Genomic DNA, 19,667 nt, shown 5'->3' with positions numbered 1-19,667 from the left:
AGCAGGAGTAGCGGCAGCCGCGTACCAGAGCTCGCCTTTAGGCTCTAAACGACGTACACCAATAGAGACCGTGATCGTCCATTTGGCATACTCTGCTGGGTAAAGGCTCCGTCAAACCATTTCCATGCATTAACGTCCTCAGCGATACACATCAGTGCTGTTCCTTCATGTTTTTTAAAGTCATCCATCGACCCTCCATCTAGTCGTCGTCTCCGCCTGTTCTTCTCTCTTGTAGGACAAGTACTTCCTTAGAACGTCCACCAATGTCCATCTGCCTGGCTACAGTCAATGCCTTTTTTTACATACGAGGCTCAAGGCCCCGACCAGTGGCTTTAGTTGTTCACAATGTACAATGTATTTTAGACTAGAGCTTTAGAGCTTCTTTTTAAATTTTTACTTAGGGGACACTTCTGCAGTAACACCTGCAACCTCTCGCTTTTAACCCTAGATTGCGAATCCCCCGTAAAATGCCCAAGTTGTTGACTTCCGCCCGCATCTCGTTGTCGTGCGGTAGCGTTCTCGCTTCCCACGCCCGGGTTCCCGGGTTCGATTCCCGGCGGGGTCAGGGATTTTCTCTGCCTCGTGATGGCTGGGTGTTGTGTGCTGTCCTTAGGTTAGTTAGGTTTAAGTAGTTCTAAGTTCTAGGGGACTGATGACCATAGATGTTAAGTCCCATAGTGCTCAGAGCCATTTGAACCATTTTGTTGACTTCCGTGGTTGATTCGTATGTACATGTTTCGTGTACCTTACTGCAATCGCAGTAAGGTGTAAAACAGGACTGTTGTACTTAATATGGTATATGACATAACCATTTGACATCTGATATTCTAATTAACTAAAGTATTACCTGTTAATAACAGTTTGGTGACCGTCAATGTTACACGTCAGTAACCGGATTCGATCTTATCGACCGACTTAAATCTACAACGGATCACTTTGCAAGGGCTGCCATTAAACTATTGTAAAAAATATCTTGCTCTACACTAAAAGTCGATATCAGTACAAGGCATTCCTCTCAGCAACATCATTATAGAATAAATTCTGCAGAAATGGTATTGCATATACTTCTGCTGGACGACAAAGAAGTTTGATTGCTATCTGTGTGCAAGCAAAACAAATATTAAAAGTATTTCAGATTAGTGTTTCGTTCTTTTCGTAGCTGGAGGAACACTGATTCGGAATTTATTTCCTTCTTTCGTTGATTAATGTTATGTTTTTAGCCTTAATTATTGTATTTAATGATGTTTCATACATACTTGTGTAAAGAAATAAATTTTAACGCAGTTTCTTTTACGCTTATGATATGGTAGACTCTATACAGCAGATGGTGTTAAAGTTTCCCATTGTGAGCAAAAAAATAAAAGAATCGAAACAGAAATTTACTGCGGTGTTTCTCTCATTACATAAAACATTAAAAAGCTACAGTCACGGTTGTAATTACAGTGTAGAAGTGATATCCTATTTGACAATGTCCACAAACTACCAAATATTTGGGAAAACTACTTTGTGACGGTCGACGAAAGCTAAGCATTTGTCACATTCTTCTCAAACTATTTCCTCAGATTGTAAAACGGACTTTCTACCCATCTCGTCATGATATTCCTAGTAAACCACAGTGTGGAACTTCGATGTATCCGGAGCAAGGGGATGCAGTTGTAAGACACTGGTAGAGCCCTCTACATTTGTATTTTCAATGCTCTCCCTAAATCGACTGCGTGGTTCCTTCGGAGAGGACACTGCTGATGTCCTTTACCATCTTTGCCTAACCCATGTGTGTGCTCCGTCTCAAATGACAGCGTCGTTGACGGAACGCTAAATCCTGATGTTCCTCGTCAACATACAAAACTCTAAATCGCTGCCGAATAAAAATTATAACAAGCCATTTCTGTCCGATTCATATGTCGAATCAGTGATTCCAAAGAGGGGCAGTAGAGAGTTCAAAGGGCACAGGAAGCCTGAGATTGGAATATGCCCAACAAATAATGTTGAGGACGGTGGGTACAGATGATACTCGAAGATGAAGATGTTTGCACAGGAGAGGAATTCAGAGTGGGTTACGTCAAACTAGTGAAAAGATTGATGACAAAAAAATGAAAATTATAAATCCTGTTCTGGTGTTTCTGCTCTACTGTTTCCTCTTTGCCGTTTTGCCATTGACAATATATCGCATGTTACAGCCAGTTAAAGGGTATTTCTCTGTTAGAATAATGCCAGAGTTGTTGGCTTCCTTGTGCGTATGTACATGTTTCGTGTACAAGATAGCATTACGCCCAACTATTGGTGTAGTTATGTGGCCGTATCATTGCTAAAGAAGATTTAGAGCTCGACGGCGCCGAGTATGTGCGTTGAAGGTATAAACACATATTATTGTGCATTTGTTGGTTATTATTATGTATTCAGTGGTTGTTGTTGTGGTCTTCAGTCCTGAGACTGGTTTGATGCAGCTCTTCATGCTACCCTATCCTGTGCAAGTTTCTTCATCTCCCAGTAACTACTGCAACCTACATCCTTCTGAATCTGCGTAGTGTATTCATCTCATTCAGTGGTATCGCAGAATATTGTACAAAGCCTGCGTCAGCATTTACAGGGTGTCCCTATTAAGAGTCGTACGGCGCATTTGCTCTGCTGTAACGGCAGAAATTTGCAGTTTGCTTTAAGTAGCTGGAGTCAGCCCAAACAAACCGTTCATCGTGTGTATCTTGCGACGTTCAGTGTCGACGAAAACCGTCGGTTTGTATCCCGCTACAAACAAAACTATTTTCAAAGCTAAATTTTACTTGCCCATTCGATAGACCCGTCTCAAATTAGTCTAGAGCGATGTTAATTTTGTCAGTATGTACGAAGGGCGTTTGAAAAGTCCGTGCAAAGTCCGAGAGAGGACACAACCGGCGCGTATCGAGGCCATGTTTAGTTAGTAGCACCTTTGGAAAGAACGCACACCAAGTTGCAGCCATATTGGTCTATTTCTTTGTGTTTGCCATTCGTGTGAACAAGGAAGTCGAGTGATTGTCAAAGAATGGACGAAAGAGAATTTCGTGTGGTGATTAAACATTACTTTATGAAAGGCAAAACTCCTCAGGAGACTAATCCTCTTCGACTATCTTGAAATGGGTAAAACTATTACAGGTGCGTATTATACATCGTTATTGGACCGACTGAAAACCGAGCTGCAAGAAAAACGCCGGGGATTGGACCACGAAAATGTCATTTTCCATCACGACAATGCACCAGCACACACCTCAGCAGTTAATGGAAATAGGATTCCAACTCGTTCCACATCTCCCCTCGGACTACTATTTGTTCCCCAATTTGAAGAAATGGCTGGCGGGACAAAGATTTTATTCAAACGAGGAAGTGATTGCAGCAACTAATAGCTATTTTCCAGACTTGGACAATTACTGTTATTCGGAGGGGATCAACAAATTAGAACAGCGTTGGATGAAGTGTGTAAGTCTAAAAAAATTTTAAAAAAAGGTTTACCCCAAACACGTGAGTAGTTTTTATTTTTGCACGGACTTTTCAAACGCCCCTCGTATTAACAGTTCCAGTAAAATATGAAGAATAAACAGTACTGCACAGCGACAGCACTGCCCTGGCCTGTGCTGACTGCTATCGCCGTGCAGAAACGCTGCTCAGTCGCTGTTGGAGTGCCCACGAGTCTTCGTGTTTAGTTACCCTCGTTCATATATACCGATAAAATTAATATCGTATTTGACTAATTTGGGACCGCTGTGTTTAGTGGCTACGTAAAATTTCGCTTTAAAAATAGTTTTGTTTGTAATGGGAAACCAACAGGTGCTTTCCGTCGACACTGGACATCGCATGAAAGACGTGATGCGTATTTGTTTGGGCTCACTGCCGCTTCACATTGCAAAAAGTAAACTGCAAATATCTGCCGAAATATCAGAGAAACGACACCAAGTATAATTGGAAAGTCGCTGCGCAGTGTATTGCCGATGGTTCGTCATGTCAGTATTAATAATTTCTCTATTCTATTCCATTTCCGCATCGAGTGGCGGGAAAATGACTGTCTTTTCTCTGCACGTGCCTTAATCTATCTCTATTTCCATGATCCATACGCGAGATTTCATCTATACTCCGCAAGCCGCCTTAACGTGAATGGCAGAGTCTACTTATGCTCAAATTCGTGTGATTTTCCCGTCGTGACCGTTTTGCGAGACGTATTTAAGTGTGAGGAAGTCGTTTCTGAAAGTATATGTATGGAGTGTAGCCACGCATGGAAGTGAAACATGGACGATAAATAGTTTGGACACAACTTGACTAGAAGAAAGGATGGGTTGGTAGGACATGTTCTGAGGCATCAAGGGATCACCAATATAGTACTGAAGGGCAGCGTGGAGGGTAAAAGTCGTAGAGGGAGACCAAGAGATGAATACACTAAACAGATTCAGAAGGATGTAGGTTGCAGTAGGTACTGGGAGATGAAGCAGCTTGCACAGGATAGAGTAGCATGGAGAGCTGCATCAAACCAGTCTCAGGACTGAAGACCACAACAACAACAACAACAACAACAACATGTAGGAGTAAGTAATGTAGTTCCCGACTCTTCCTAGATCGTACACTCTCAGAATACAGACAGTAAAACTCTCCGTGATGGACAGCGCTTCCCTTGTAGCGTCTGCCAAATGGTTCAAATGGCTCTGAGCACTGTGAGACTTAACATCTGAGGTCATCAGTCCCGTAGAACTTAGAATTTCTTAAACCTAACTAACCTAAGGACAGCACACACATCCATGCCCGAGGCAGGATTCGAACCTGCGATCGCGCGGTTCCAGACTGAAGCGCCTACAACCGCTCTGCCACACGGCCGGCCGTCTGCCAATGACGTTGATTGAACATCTTTATTGGTCCGCGCTGATAAAGGTCACAGACTGATGGACAACTCTTGGGAATTGGTCTTGTAACTGCTTCGTAGAAACTTCTTTCGTGAATGAATTACATCTTATTTAGGTTCTTGCAATAGACTGTGGCAGCAGCATGGTCGCTCAGTCTTCTGCGAATGCAAGTTCTCTCATCTACCGTACCAACCCGAAGCACATCTGCTGCACTTTCATATGGGCTGCACTGAGCTCCTACAGTTTAGTGTTTCCAGGTGACAGCCTTGCACCATGTTATCGTGTCGTACTGGATGTAAATGATAACGTATCAGAATTGTGTAGTGGAAGTCGAAACGAACAATACGGTGTAGAAAATTTTTGTGGCCTTACTTGTTCGAAAAGAACCTCAAATTGGCCTACAGAAGCCACCTAAACTACAGTGCATACGCGCTGAGATTTTGAATGGCCTCTCCTCCTCTTATGCCATCTACTTAGACAACCACATTTTTTATTCTTTTGTGTCGTTAACAATAGTAATTTAAACTTTGCAGTGAGATTAATGAAAGAAAAAAGACTTGTAAACGTAATGCAAAAACTAATGACATTTACAATTCAATCTAAACTTAACGCATATGAGTACAGTAGTCTCAAAATAAGAAGACCAGAGAATCAAAACGACTTAGTTGTTAATTTCATACCGTTAAAATTCATAAAATTTTGAAGTGAAGCTTACACAAACGTCAGTTTTACAATTTGTAAGTGCAAGAACAAGGTGTATTTAATATTCAAAGACGGTGTTACCGATAAAAAGAAATGAGCTTCAGAAGGTTGAGGCCGGTGGCGTAAAGGCGTCCTGGTCCGCTCAATATTTATTGTGCAATAATATTGACCGTCCGAGAGCGGTATGGACGGTTTGCGCAATACATTGAAGGAGAATACGAAACTTTAAAAATATAGAAGCCCGCACAAGGTATTGCGGAATATTTTGTCGTTTTAAGGGTAGTATTGCGCAATAAACGGCAGTACTTGCCGAGATCGGGACATTCAGTTTGCTCCAAACGAATTTGTGCAAAGGAATTTAAAAAATATATGTCAAAAAATCAGGGCATGTGCTTGAGGACGTTTATGAAAGCTCCATGCGCTACTGCGAGAAATGAAATTCCCAGCTGTTCAGGAAACACCAAATACGTGACAGCGATTATTCTGGAAAACCTGAAATTATCTGGGAATTACATTTTAACTGGAAAAATAAGGGAAATCTCATAGAATTTCAGGATTTTTGTAAAACCTGAGGGAATTTGTGTCTTTAACCTAGCACTGAAATTCTGAGCTTTATAAACCACAAATTTTAAAATATTAAATATTTCAAAGTCTCTTAATTGTGTGAATATTATTCCATACGAATTATCTATGTTTAAAAACTACGGGTAAATTATTGCTTGTGGCTAGTATATCTCAGCTGAGAAGAAAGAAAGGTCATTATAGTGAGATGCCCACCACCACCACCACCACCACCACCTCTCCGTTCACCATTAATTTATCAGGAGGTTCTTGGTACCATCTTCCTCCATACGACTGGAATTCTCAGGAACTTCTTTTTCTTCTCCAAGTTTCAGGCCACCGTGAAATATCTCGTTGCGCACAATAGCAGCGGAATCTAAAGATCATGGTGTCATGACAGTGAGCATGCATGTTTTTTATTTCTTGCTACAGTTGTGACGCCACGGACATAATATCGTGTAAGGTTTGAATCAGTAATCAGTAATTAATTGTTTTATTTAGTTTGCCACAATTTTTACAGTAGAAAAATACACAGAAAACAGTATATGTACACTGTAAATTGCACAGTTCATTCGTTTAATTTGCAATTTGTTGTAGTTTACGAATCTTATTTTGCAATGATTAAGCCGCTGGTCCATTTAAATGATAACTGGATGCTTTTCAGACTCGCTGAGCCTGTTCTGTACAGTATTTTAGCTGTGTTCTACAAGGCAAACAACTCAATCGAAGTACATATGCGCAATAATATTGTGCCATTCTTGGTCTCGCACTTCCGTTCAGTATATTGACACAGTATTACTGTGCAGTAAATACTGAGCGTGTGAGGACCACTGAGAAGTCGGGAGGGTTTTCAAAATCTCTCGAGCAGGCAACATAGCTTTGGCGTCTTTTGTAGGGCAGTTTGACGTTTACACATCCTGGCTGATTAAAACTGTGTGCCGAACCGAGACTCGAACTGCGAGCCCTTGCGTTTCGTGGGCAAATGCTGTATAGTCTGGCAGGTTTCGCAGGAGAGGTTCTTTGAAGTTTGGAAGGTAGGAGATGATGAGGTACCGGCAGAAGTAAAGTTGTGATGACGGGTCGTTAGTTGTGCTTGTGTAGCTGTCGGTAGAGCACTTGCCCGCGAAAAGCAAAGGTCCCGAATTCGAATCTCGGTTCAGCACACAGTTGTAACCTTCCAGGAAGTTTCATATCAGCGCACACTCCGCTGCAGACTGAAAATTTCAGTCTAGTTTCGCGACTTTACAGACCACAAATGTTACGTATCAAATTGTTGTTCTCGACCTGCCCTAGTTCACTGTAGTGTGTTGTAAACGCTTATCGTGTACACGCTGTGTACCGTTATTGATCGTAGGGGGAAGTCAGGCGGATGCTAGCCGAATTGCCGCAGAACTTGGCGCACACGAGCGGGCGGGACAGTGATTGTAGCCAGGCGTCACGATACAAACGCAGCGTGCAGTAGGCCGCGTCCAATCGCCCCGGATCCCGCGCAGTTAAATATTCTTCCTCTCCCGGATTGAGAGCCCGGGCCGGCTGCGCGGAATGCCTACTAATGTAGCTTTGCTGCGGCCAGCGTTCGCCCGAGACGTATTTCACGGCCCGGACCCAGCGCCGGAGACCATTTCAATTTTTATAGCCGCTACCGGCTAAAGGGCCGCCGCTGCCGTTCCTCCACCCTCGGTCGGTCTTTCCCTTTTTTCCGCTGCCACCCCCCCCCACCCACCCTGCTCTCCGTCCGACGTCCTCGCTCGCCCCGAGGAAGCGTTCGTTCGGGGATCAAGGATTAAGCTACGGTCGGCCACAGCTACACCGCCCCCCCCCCCAAACCCTCTCTACCCCCCTTCCCGTGCAGGCAGGCGCCCCATCCCCGAGTCTGCGCGATTTTTATTCGGATTTTTGCGGCTCCACTCGCGTGTGTTTCTGCCGGCGAATTCTCCAGGGGTTGGACGGACTGCGGTAGGCGGGGAGTGGGGAGGAGGGAGGTCGCAGAAAAGGAGGAGAACACCGCGGTATTGTGCGGTCTGAGTCCGCAGGAGAAGTCGGTCGGCTCAGCGCGCGCGCCCACACACACACACACACACACACACACACAAAAGGGGTTGCGCGGGACGAGGAAAGGGGTGGCGAAAAAAAAAGAACAGGAGAGCGTTCGGCGAATTGATTTTATATTTGGTTATTGCGGTATTTAGCGGAAATTGGATTGGGATTCGAGTCTGGCCGGCGGGGCAGCCGACCGAGGGGAAACCTCGATTTATGGTGCAGTGGCTCGTTTTATTGCCGAGGATATACAGTTGCTCTCGGGATAGCGGCGGAGCGCGCCGGGCTAATCTTGAAAATAAAATGCGCCGAATACTTGACTGCCCATGACGGTAAACGTACACTCGCTACCTTGGGCAATAAAACGCCGTAGCTGTATTTCTTATTCGGTGGCACGTTAATTGCGCACCGGGAAAGAATTAGGGCGCCAAGTGTATCGCATTTCGACCGAGATCGGCCACCGGCCCGAGGGGGACCCTGCAGAGTTTGGTTTTTAATCCGGCCCGCTACTGCCGGTAGGGGCTCCGGCAGTTCGAGACCGTTGCCTGGGATTCATGACCGGTCGGTATTTACATCCGTCGAGCTGCAGTTCTCAGCCGATACCCTCTGTACCTCTCTAGAGATTAAGTACTCGCTGTAGCGCATTGCCTCTTAAACTGTTGTCGAAGCGCAGGGAGTGGTGTGTCTCAGAGATAAGCAGAGAAAGAAACAAGATTACGGTTTATTGCCTCTTAAACGTCGGGCTCGTTGCTGACAAGAACCCTTAATCCCTTGGACAAGGTCGACGAAGGAATTCATAGTTGAAATTCGTCAAGGAACTGTTTCGGCATTCGCCTGAAAATACAAGGAAAATCACGACTTGTCTAAATCAGGATGGTCGGCCGTGGATTTGAACCACCTTTCCTGTATACTTCACAAGACTGTCAGACACTGCAGCCGGCCGATGTGGCCGAGCGGTTCTAGGCGCTTCAGTCCGGAACCGCGCTGCTGCTACGATCGCAGGTTCGAATCCTGCCTCGGGCAGGTTTGTTAGGTTTAAGTAGTTCTAAGTCTAGGGCACTGATGACCTCAGATATTAAGTCCCATAGTGCTTAGAGCCATTTGAACCATTTTTTTGTCAGACACTGCACCCCCTCGTTTAGTCTGTCGAGGGCACCTGAATCCTCTGATATTTGGCTGTTAAAAACGTGAAAATATGAACAGAGCTTATCTTTAACTGCATAGCTGCGCCTTTTTCCCTTCTGTGATGATCAGTGCCGGGACTGATCGGCAGCAGTCAAGTTCGCTGCGGAACTCCGCTCTTCTTTTATAACGTGGTCTATGTACCTGAGTCCCTGATGTCTCTTTAGATGCCCAATACGTCGCACACTTCTTTGAACAGCTGATTTCCACAGGCATCTCTTCTCAACCATTCTTCTAAGGACGTTTTAGTTTGTAAACATGTCAGGCTACTTTGTTTGCCGCGTGGATTAGCCGAGCGGTCTAAGGCGCTGCAGTCATGGACTGTGCGGGTGGTCCCGGCGGAGGTTCGAGTCCTCCTTCGGGCGTGTGTGTGTGTGTGTGTGTGTGTGTGTGTGTGTGTTTGTGTTTGTCCTTAGGAGGATAATTTAGGTTAAGTAGTGTGTAAGCTTAGGGACTGATGACCTCAGCAGTTAAATCCCATAAGATTTCGTACACATTAGAACTTTTCTTTTTTTTTTTTTTTTTTTTTTTTTTTTTTTTGCTACTTTGTTTGGAACGTGTGTCACACATGCTGCTGTAACACAAATGCATCAAATGAATTAATACACTCCTGGAAATGGAAAAAAGAACACATTGACACCGGTGTGTCAGACCCACCATACTTGCTCCGGACACTGCGAGAGGGCTGTACAAGCAATGATCACACGCACGGCACAGCGGACACACCAGGAACCGCGGTGTTGGCCGTCGAATGGCGCTAGCTGCGCAGCATTTGTGCACCGCCGCCGTCAGTGTCAGCCAGTTTGCCGTGGCATACGGAGCTCCATCGCAGTCTTTAACACTGGTAGCATGCCGCGACAGCGTGGACGTGAACCGTATGTGCAGTTGACGGACTTTGAGCGAGGGCGTATAGTGGGCATGCGGGAGGCCGGGTGGACGTACCGCCGAATTGCTCAACACGTGGGGCGTGAGGTCTCCACAGTACATCGATGTTGTCGCCAGTGGTCAGCGGAAGGTGCACGTGCCCGTCGACCTGGGACCGGACCGCAGCGACGCACGGATGCACGCCAAGACCGTAGGATCCTACGCAGTGCCGTAGGGGACCGCACCGCCACTTCCCAGCAAATTAGGGACACTGTTGCTCCTGGGGTATCGGCGAGGACCATTCGCAACCGTCTCCATGAAGCTGGGCTACGGTCCCGCACACCGTTAGGCCGTCTTCCGCTCACGCCCCAACATTGTGCAGCCCGCCTCCAGTGGTGTCGCGACAGGCGTGAATGGAGGGACGAATGGAGACGTGTCGTCTTCAGCGATGAGAGTCGCTTCTGCCTTGGTGCCAATGTTGGTCGTATGCGTGTTTGGCGCCGTGCAGGTGAGCGCCACAATCAGGACTGCATACGACCGAGGCACACAGGGCCAACACCCGGCATCATGGTGTGGGGAGCGATCTCCTACACTGGCCGTACACCACTGGTGATCGTCGAGGGGACACTGAATAGTGCACGGTACATCCAAACCGTCATCGAACCCATCGTTCTACCATTCCTAGACCGGCAAGGGAACTTGCTGTTCCAACAGGACAATGCACGTCCGCATGTATCCCGTGCCACCCAACGTACTCTAGAAGGTGTAAGTCAACTACCCTGGCCAGCAAGATCTCCGGATCTGTCCCCCATTGAGCATGTTTGGGACTGGATGAAGCGTCGTCTCACGCGGTCTGCTGGTCCAGCACGAACGCTGGTCCAACTGAGGCGCCAGGTGGAAATGGCATGGCAAGCCGTTCCACAGGACTACATCCAGCATCTCTACGATCGTCTCCATGGCAGAATAGCAGCCAGCATTGCTGCGAAAGGTGGATATACACTGTACTAGTGCCGACATTGTGCATGCTCTGTTGCCTGTGTCTATGTGCCTGTGGTTCTGTCAGTGTGATCATGTGATGTATCTGACCCCAGGAATGTGTCAATAAAGTTTCCCCTTCCTGGGACAATGAATTCACGGTGTTCTTATTTCAATTTCCAGGAGTGTATTAGGAAATATTAATTATAATATTAAGTCTTCAATAAATTCAAATATATTACAGGCCTGCTAAAGCTAAGATCAGTTTTGGAATCAGCACAAAAATTCCTTGAATATGAGTCACTTTTACGCACCAATTCGCAGGCATATTAAATTTCGTAAAAATTAGTTTATTTTATTTTGCTACGATGGTAGAACTACTTGTGGAACGAATAGTGCAATGCTAGCATATTTATATACTTTCCGACTAATTTAATATATCAGAGAAAAACTCTTTTAAGCTAATACTAATGTAAGTAGCGCTAGCCTTCAGGCAGTTTAATTCTACTGTGGAGTACATACTTATACATTTTTGTGACTTCACACCCTTTAAACTGGTGAGGCGAGGCATGTCTATAAGTAGATTCTTGAGACGCGCGCAAAAGCAGTTCAGAATATGTCGACACCAGGTAGGCCGTGTAGACCTACTTCACTTTTAATCCTATGAATGAATGTAACACAAATGTAGGTTGGCAACAGTGTGAGAACATGGCCGATGCATGTTGTTACTGTGAACTCTATTTACGAAATAAGTGAACTCTGGGACCAAAATCTTCGAATGAACTGCAGCCAGTTTAATTCGTTATATGTTATGGATATAATCTATAAGTTGAATTTGTGGTTTCATTGAGTGGGGACTCAGAATTTGATTTTTTGACGACCTAAAGTATAGAAAAAGTCGCAACCTTTACTGCAAAAGCTGAGGGTTGTTCAGCGAGCTATGGACAGATGCACAATAGGAATTAGTAGAAGAGACAGGCAAATAAGTGACTCAGGTAAGGGACTGGAGTGTAAGATGTTGTTATGACGGCGACGCAAGTGAAGCAGAGATTTACCAGGCTAATGGATAGTCCTCGCATATGGACCAACGGCATTCTCTATTGGTTTGGGACTCGAACAGGGCCCTTTCGGTTAGCAATCTGCCGCACTGCAGCTACCGAGGCGGACTTGGCCGGGAAAGTGTTCTAGGCTGACACTCTTTCAAAATTCTTTCGCGTGAAAAAATATCAATTTCAGTAATCTTGCTATTTGAAAAGTAACCCTTATTGAGTCCGCGGTCGCTGAACTCGATGCCGCTCGGCATGGAAAGTGGTCAGTATCCTTCCCAGTGACGAAATTTCATTACAAGAAAAACGTTAACTATGGCGGTAGGCGATATGGAGCACAGTTTTTGATTTTCCGGCAGAGTCTTACTTGAATTCCAAACTTCTCCGCAGTGTTCCAGGCAGTCATCTCGGAAGTCACTGTAGATTACGGTGCGACAGTCGGTAATGGCTGCCTCCTGGCACTTTTACGTTAGGATTGGACTATGTAGTGGCTGTCGTCGTCTTCTCGCCTCCACTCTAATCAAGAAAACAGACAAAACAATTCGCTCAACAATTACTTATCGCAGTCAGTTACACTGAAAACAGTTACATTAAGACGCTACAGTTACACTCGCCAAGGAAAGTTTCCAGTGAGCTCAAGTGAAGAAAACTTTCTTGCTTTTCGACGACTGAATAATCGCTGGGAACCGCCCAGCCAACAAACGGTATCCCACAACTTTACTGCACCTGTATTAACGTGATGTTTTGATCATATTAATGTATTCTGTTTGCCTTAACTCACAGATACACTCGTTAAGCATTCAGAAATAGATTTTGGTAGTAACAGTTAGGTACCTCTTGTTAAATACACAACGAGGCTTGTTAATTGTGCGCAAGATACACAACATAAAGTTTTCTGCTGTCAAGTGTTTGTAAAGATCATCCCATTCTTCTTGAAACGACTTGATGTCTACAATTTTAAGCCAGTGGTTAAATATGTGTACTGACATTTAGATGAAGCTGCGTGGAGACGGAAGACAATCGGATAGTTAAAGTCTCGCCCACCCCGTCCCCCCACCCCCAATTTTAACTGGCCTCACATGCGTATAATAGTAATAATAATAATAATAATAATTCGTCTACATCAGTGCTTACAAGTGGAGGCCACGACGTTGGGATCACGGATTTACTTCAAACTTTGTGCACCTTTAATAGGCCAGTAAAACAGCATGATGTGAAAGTAGTTATGTGCACTACTCTGGCAATTCCCAGAGAATCGCAAGAGAAGTTTTACGCGTCTATTACGTAAATCATGTACCCGTGCAAAGATGCAGGCCGTAAGAATCCCTTGTGGTCACGTGGTTAGCGTTAGCGCGTGGCAAGACGGTCGTGGACGATGTAATGGTTCGAATCCGCAAATACTTATTTTGTAATCTATATTTTTTCATCATTGGTCTCGTTATTTAATTTATATGACAGTTGAAAAGTACTATAATGAAAAAACATGTATATTTGCATGAAATTTCAATTTATGTTTTCCATGTCTGTATGACAAATAACATCCTCCAACGTGTGATGTGGAGAGCACAAGTAATTCTACATTACTCTTTTGGTCTGGCCCACTGTGACGTACTATATTACTGGTTGTGAATAACGTCATTCGCATAATTATATATCGAGTTTGCAGTTGGGCTTTCCAGGCCTGTCCTTGGTCCTTCAAAGTGTAATTACCAATAGTAAATAGTCAAATAACATATGGAATTCACTACAGCTTCATGAAAATGTTGGTGGGTTTCGTTTCATTATATTACCTCTCAAATATCTTTCTACTAATGAGTCAGTGATGAAAAAAATAAGTGCTACCAGGATTCGAACCGCCGCTTTGTCCATGACCCATGGGCGAACGCTAACCTAGTGACCACAAGCAATTCTTACGGTCTGCAACTTTTCACGGGTACATGATTTACATAATAGACGCGTAAAACTTCTCTTCAATTTTTTTTCGGAATTGCCGGAATAGTAACTGCCAAGAACTTGAATTTCAGAGAAACGGCCTACAGCCTTTCAAAAGCATTCGTCTGTACATTTGAGAAGTGTCATAGAATTGATTTAAGAACTACAATAGCAACAATCTCTCAGAAGTTTGACATCATCAGAACGTATTCTTAATTTCACTCAGCAATACGACTGTGAATATAGGTCTGTAGACTATGTTGGGAAATACTGTTTCCTTCAGTCATTTTCGGCTGCCGGCCGGTGTGGCCGAGCGGTTCTAGGCGCTAGAGTCTGGCAACGTGCGACCGCTACGGTCGCAGGTTCGAATCCTGCCTCGGGCATGGATCTGTGTGATGTCCTTAGGTTAGTTAGGTTTAAGTAGTTCTAAGTTCTAGGGGACTGATGACCTCAGAAGTTAAGTCCCATAGTGCTTAGAGCCATTTGAACCATTTTCGGCTACGTTCAGGTAACATGCGCGTTCAGTTAACCTGCGGTTGTTAGTTGAAGAGGAAATGCACCTTATGGAAACCATTTGGTAGATTTGTTTTCTTCACTGGATTTGTTTATTTGGTTTCTGCAAAACTGTTGTTACATGTTAATCTCTAAAGAAACTTTTGGTAGAAAATGTTTTACTTTGTTATTTTGCTGTTGTTGGAGAGGCGGTGAGGGGGAGAGGTCTTTCCCTTTTGGTCGTGACTCACTCGAGTTGCTGTGCTTTGCCGATTCTGACTGTGGACTCAGGAACCGTATCTTTGCCAGCAGCAGCAGCAGCAGTAGGCAGTTCGTGAAAGAGCGCCTTTACCTGCCTGAAGCCCATCCACGTCGACAAGAAACTGAACTCGATTTTGTAGAGTTCCTTGCCATTGTCGAGATTCTTAGTTTTAGTGTTACTGTATTCTCTTAAACTTAGGTGAGAGTAATTTGACAAAAGGTGTTTCACTATTTTGTGAGGCGGTCCCACGGCCACGGCCTCCTCAGCGCGCCTCGGATCGGCTGACCAGCTGTGGTCCCCGCGTGTTTCAGGTGCCGCGGCGTCGACCAGCGCCACTGGCTGTGCAACCAGCACGTGGAGGTGCGCGCCGCGCAGTGGCACCCCGGCTCCGACGCGGACTCGCTGCTCGTCGTGCTCGCCTCCAACAACACCATCCGGTAAGGCGCCCGCCGCCCGCCGCTAGCCCAGCCGCCTCGGACGAGGTGTGCGACAAAAGTAGTGAGGCCTGCAACACTGTGGCGGACCCGGCAGGGGTGATCGTGTCTTCTACATGCTCGGTCCGAGTTTCAGCCCCGTACAGTCATCACGTGACTTTTCAGAGAGCCCTCAGTGAAGATGTGTTTTTGTTGTATGTTACGAAAATGTAACAGCGGAATTTAGAGCAACGGTATCCCATCAAGCTTTGTCTTAAACTTGGGGAGTCCGCTAGTATGACACCTTTGAAAAGTTGAAACAAGCCTATGGGGAACATTCCTTACCAAGAACACAAGTTTTTCGCCGGCAGAAATCATTTTTCGAAGGCCGAGAACAAGGTGAAGATGATCCTCGCTCAGGGAAGCCTTCAGCTTCAAAAACCGACGAAAACGTGTCTGTGCTTTTGTGAGATCAGACCTAATTTGTTCCTCCAAGACAAACTGTCAACCAAGTGTTTTACCCAGATGCCCTTGAAAGGCTCAGGAAAAGGGTGAATCGAGTGAGACCGGAAATTGCAGACGTGTGGATTCTGCATCATGATAAGCCCCCCCCCCCCCTTGTCACACAGCCACTTCCAGCACAGAACTTTTGACCTCAAAATGCATTCCTCTTTTTCCACAGCCCCCCTATTCACCTGATCTGAGTCCTTGTAACTCTTTTCCCGAAATTGAAAAAGGGCTTAAAAGGATGTCATTTTGGAACTCTGAAGAACATTAAAAAGAATGAGACTGACATGTTATAGGCCCTACCATTTAAGACAAACCGTCGATGTATAGCTGCGGAAGCGAACTACTTGGAAGGGGACAGTATTGTTGTTTGAAAAATGAAAACTTTGGTAGATAAAAAAACCAGTCATTACTTTTCTCACACACCTCGTAGCGCTCTCTCTCTCTCTCTCTCTCTCTCTCTCTCTCTCTCTCTCTGTCTGTGTCTGTGTCTGTGTCTGTGTGCGTGTGCGCGCGCGTCTGTCTGTGTGTGTGTGTGTGTGTGTGTGTGTGTGTGTGTGTGTGTCACAGAGAGAGAGAGAGAGAGAAGAAATGTGGGCAAAGCATGGAACCAACAGAACTGAGGTCGTACACGACAATAATCTTCACTGCGAGGTGGTGGAAAAAGAAAACGAGTACGGGGATGGGAGTCTTTACTGTGTAACATATTGGTACGGAGACAACAGCTTCCAAAAGTTCGCTATCTGGTTACAGAACTATGTCGTTTGGTGTATCTGAGAAATTTTACTAGGCTACTTTGTACCGTTATCGCATAATTGATAACAAACATAATGGAACGGTCTATGCCAACCAGCATCCATTTCTAAAACATCGATATGTGAAATCCAAGTCGCACTTTTCTCACATGATATCCTGAAAGCCATTGATGAAGCCAGTCAGGTGGTCGCAGTATTTCCGGACTTCCGAAAAGCACTTCACTCATTACCTTACATACACTTATTATCGAACGTAAGATTGTATGAGGTGTCAGGCGAGATTTGTGACCGATTGAGGTGTTTTTTAGTAAGGAGAACAGATAGTGTTACATCGATAGAAATAGAGGTAACCTCAGTCGTGCCGTGGAAAAGTGCCTTAGGATACTTGCTGTTCAGTCTCTATGAGGGATGTTCAAAAGAAGAGGTACGAAGCAATAATGTGGATATGTTTGAAATCTTCATTGAAAAGCAATCCCTAGAGGCCTAAGCACAGCTATTCCACTGTTTCACCAGCCGAAGGCTTCCCTGTTCCCGAATCCCTGGAACTAGTTCTCCACTATGTCCTTCAGTTCCTCGTCAGAGTTGAGGCTATTCCCTTTGAGATTTTCTTTCTTTCTTTTAGTGAACCAAACACATTTGAGTCGCAGGGCGACGTTTCCGGACTGTAGGGCGGACGTTCAAGCTGCCCGCACTTGAACTTGACTGTTACACTTTGTGTTACGTTGGAGACTCGGATCAGAACCACTCTCTCCGTGAACAGCCCTGGCTGTCGTTTACCCTTGATGGACTTGAGCAAGCTACAGTGTGTCTCACAGTACACTTTACAGTCAATTTTTTTTCCGTGTTCGAGGAATTCGACGAGTATCGGACTTCGGACGTCGAAAAAGGCCACTGAGGCGACAGATTTGAATTTTTTAGAGGGAGGTGACGACGCTTGCTTCAACTGAATGCATACATCACTACATTATCCCAAAGCGGCATATTCAGATTTCAACCGGTTTGGTTGTTAAGACTTTTCGCGCCTTTTCATTTGAACCTTTGTGTACCAGTGACCTGCCAGACAGTATTAATAACGTGAGCCTTTTCGCATTTGAAACAGTTTTCTCTGTTGAAGTATTGTCTGAATACTTCTCATCACGTGATTGAATATTTGTGCATCTCTTTTTCTGAGTGGTGCAGAGATTCACAACGTGCGTTAAACGTTCAGAAATGTTACACTGTGCATTTTGCAATAGGGAAAAAAAATATAAATTCCTCTGAGTACGCTAACAGTGATGCACAGTTAGAATCCTGAGTGTAATAGTTTGTATGGATGAGAAATGGAATGACAGCATAGGTAAAGCAGGTGTCAGACGTAGGTTGATTGGCAGGATTCTGCGAAAATGTATTCAGTCTAGAAAGCAGTCCGCTCACAAAACGTGCGTCCAATTTCAGAATATTGTTAAAGTGTATTGAATCCCTATCGAATGGGACTAACAGGATACATTGGACGTATACAAAGGAGGACGAAACGAATAGTCTCAGATTTCTTTGACACCCGCGGGGGCGTCGCAGAGATACTGGAGAACCGAGATCGGCAAACGCTTGAAGATAGATGCCAGTTAACCCGCAGAAGCCTACTTACAAAATTTTAAGAAGCAGTTTGAAGTGAAGACTCTAGTAAAGTACTCCAGTTGCCGCCCTCAACCTCCGGTACGACGCCCGTAGGGAACGCAACAATCGTCGGACCGTTCTGGTATGGGAATGTTTTCGTGGCATTCCCTGGGCGATCTCGTCATTCTGGTAGGCATAAAAGATCAACACAAGTATGCATCTATCCGTGACCACTGTTTTCACCCCTACATACAGTTTGTTTTTCCTCCGAAGTATGGCATCTACCAGCAGGACAATGCAACGTGTCACACAGATCCCAGTGTACATGCGTGCTTCCAAGAGCATCAGGATGAGTTTACCCCTGGCCAGCAACCTCCCCGGATTCAAACCCAATCGAGAATCCGTGAGACCACCTCGATCTGGCCGTTCGCTCCATGGACCCTCATCCGAAAAATCTGTCGCAGCTGGCCACTGCGGTGCTGTCGGCGTGGCTCTACGTCACTGTCGGTACCTTCCAGAATATCACTGACACTCTTCCTGCACGTCCGCGATGCTAAAGGTGGTTATTTAGGCATCTGGCAGGTGATCACATTAATGTGACTGGGCCGAATAAAAGCACAGCATGAACTATCAGGTGAGAAAATTAAAAAAGGACGAGCATTAGATTGCCTCAGAGAGAGTGGAATGTGAAGCCGAGGGTAGCCATCTCAAGCCGACCAAAACATTGCTGCCGTAAGCTTGTATGCATAGGCTTGTCGCTCGCTTTTGGAGGGATTTTGCGCTATTATGGTGACTTGTGTGGTGTTCGGGTGTACGAATCGTTCTGATTGTGATGCGAAATCGAAGGGAATAACATTTCATGTGTAAGTTGTCTCGGTAAGTGTGATTTTACAAGTATTGTAGCAGCTATTTACTAATGTGTAACACACTGATTGCGTTTCTGACCACCACACACATCTGAAGAGGTAACCAAATGATCTGTCTTTGTTGTTAATTATTTAAACAATGAAGCAGCAGATAAATAAGTCTGATAAAATAACTCAATGTGAGTTAATGTTTAGCCAACAACCTGTCACATTGTGCACAACTTCATTCTGTTGTCAGGTGGAATAGATCTGCGGAGAATCCCAAGAAATATAAATTAGGTGTTTGTTATACACAAAAAAGGTACTTTCAGTTTGGATAACATTGACCCTCAGAAAGAAAACAAAGCTCTTTGCCATACAATTCATACACACTTCAACACATACCCACATTTCTTCTCTTAAGTGGTATGCAGCAGCTCTAGTATGAGACTAGGGCACTTTTTTAGTAACTAACAAATCAACTGCGGCAGCAGCACTTACATGACATGTCTGTTAGCCAAGGCAGTATAACAGTGTTCCAGTACATCATTCTCAACGCAAACAACTGAAAACTTTTGGTTTATATGTCACGAAAATCGGAAAAGACGTCGTCACTTTTCGTAAATCTGGCATTGCTTCGTCCAG

The 19,667-nt window shown here is 45.0% G+C and overlaps 1 protein-coding gene across 1 annotated transcript in view; it reads left to right on the top strand.

Moving 5' to 3' along the window:
• The window catches only part of LOC126101597 (nuclear pore complex protein Nup88), a 532,960-nt gene that overhangs the window by 476,869 nt on the left and 36,424 nt on the right, over nucleotides 1-19,667 (top strand). The window contains exon 3 of the mRNA XM_049912275.1: nucleotides 15,221-15,346. Coding sequence (XP_049768232.1) covers nucleotides 15,221-15,346 — 126 coding nt within the window. The remainder of the gene's footprint in view (nucleotides 1-15,220; nucleotides 15,347-19,667) is intronic.

The sequence above is a fragment of the Schistocerca cancellata genome, chromosome 9, assembly GCF_023864275.1.
Source record: "Schistocerca cancellata isolate TAMUIC-IGC-003103 chromosome 9, iqSchCanc2.1, whole genome shotgun sequence".
NCBI classification, from domain to species: domain Eukaryota; kingdom Metazoa; phylum Arthropoda; class Insecta; order Orthoptera; family Acrididae; genus Schistocerca; species Schistocerca cancellata.
The sequence above is the reverse complement of the archived record's forward strand: the minus strand, read 5'-3'. Positions and strand labels throughout refer to the sequence as shown.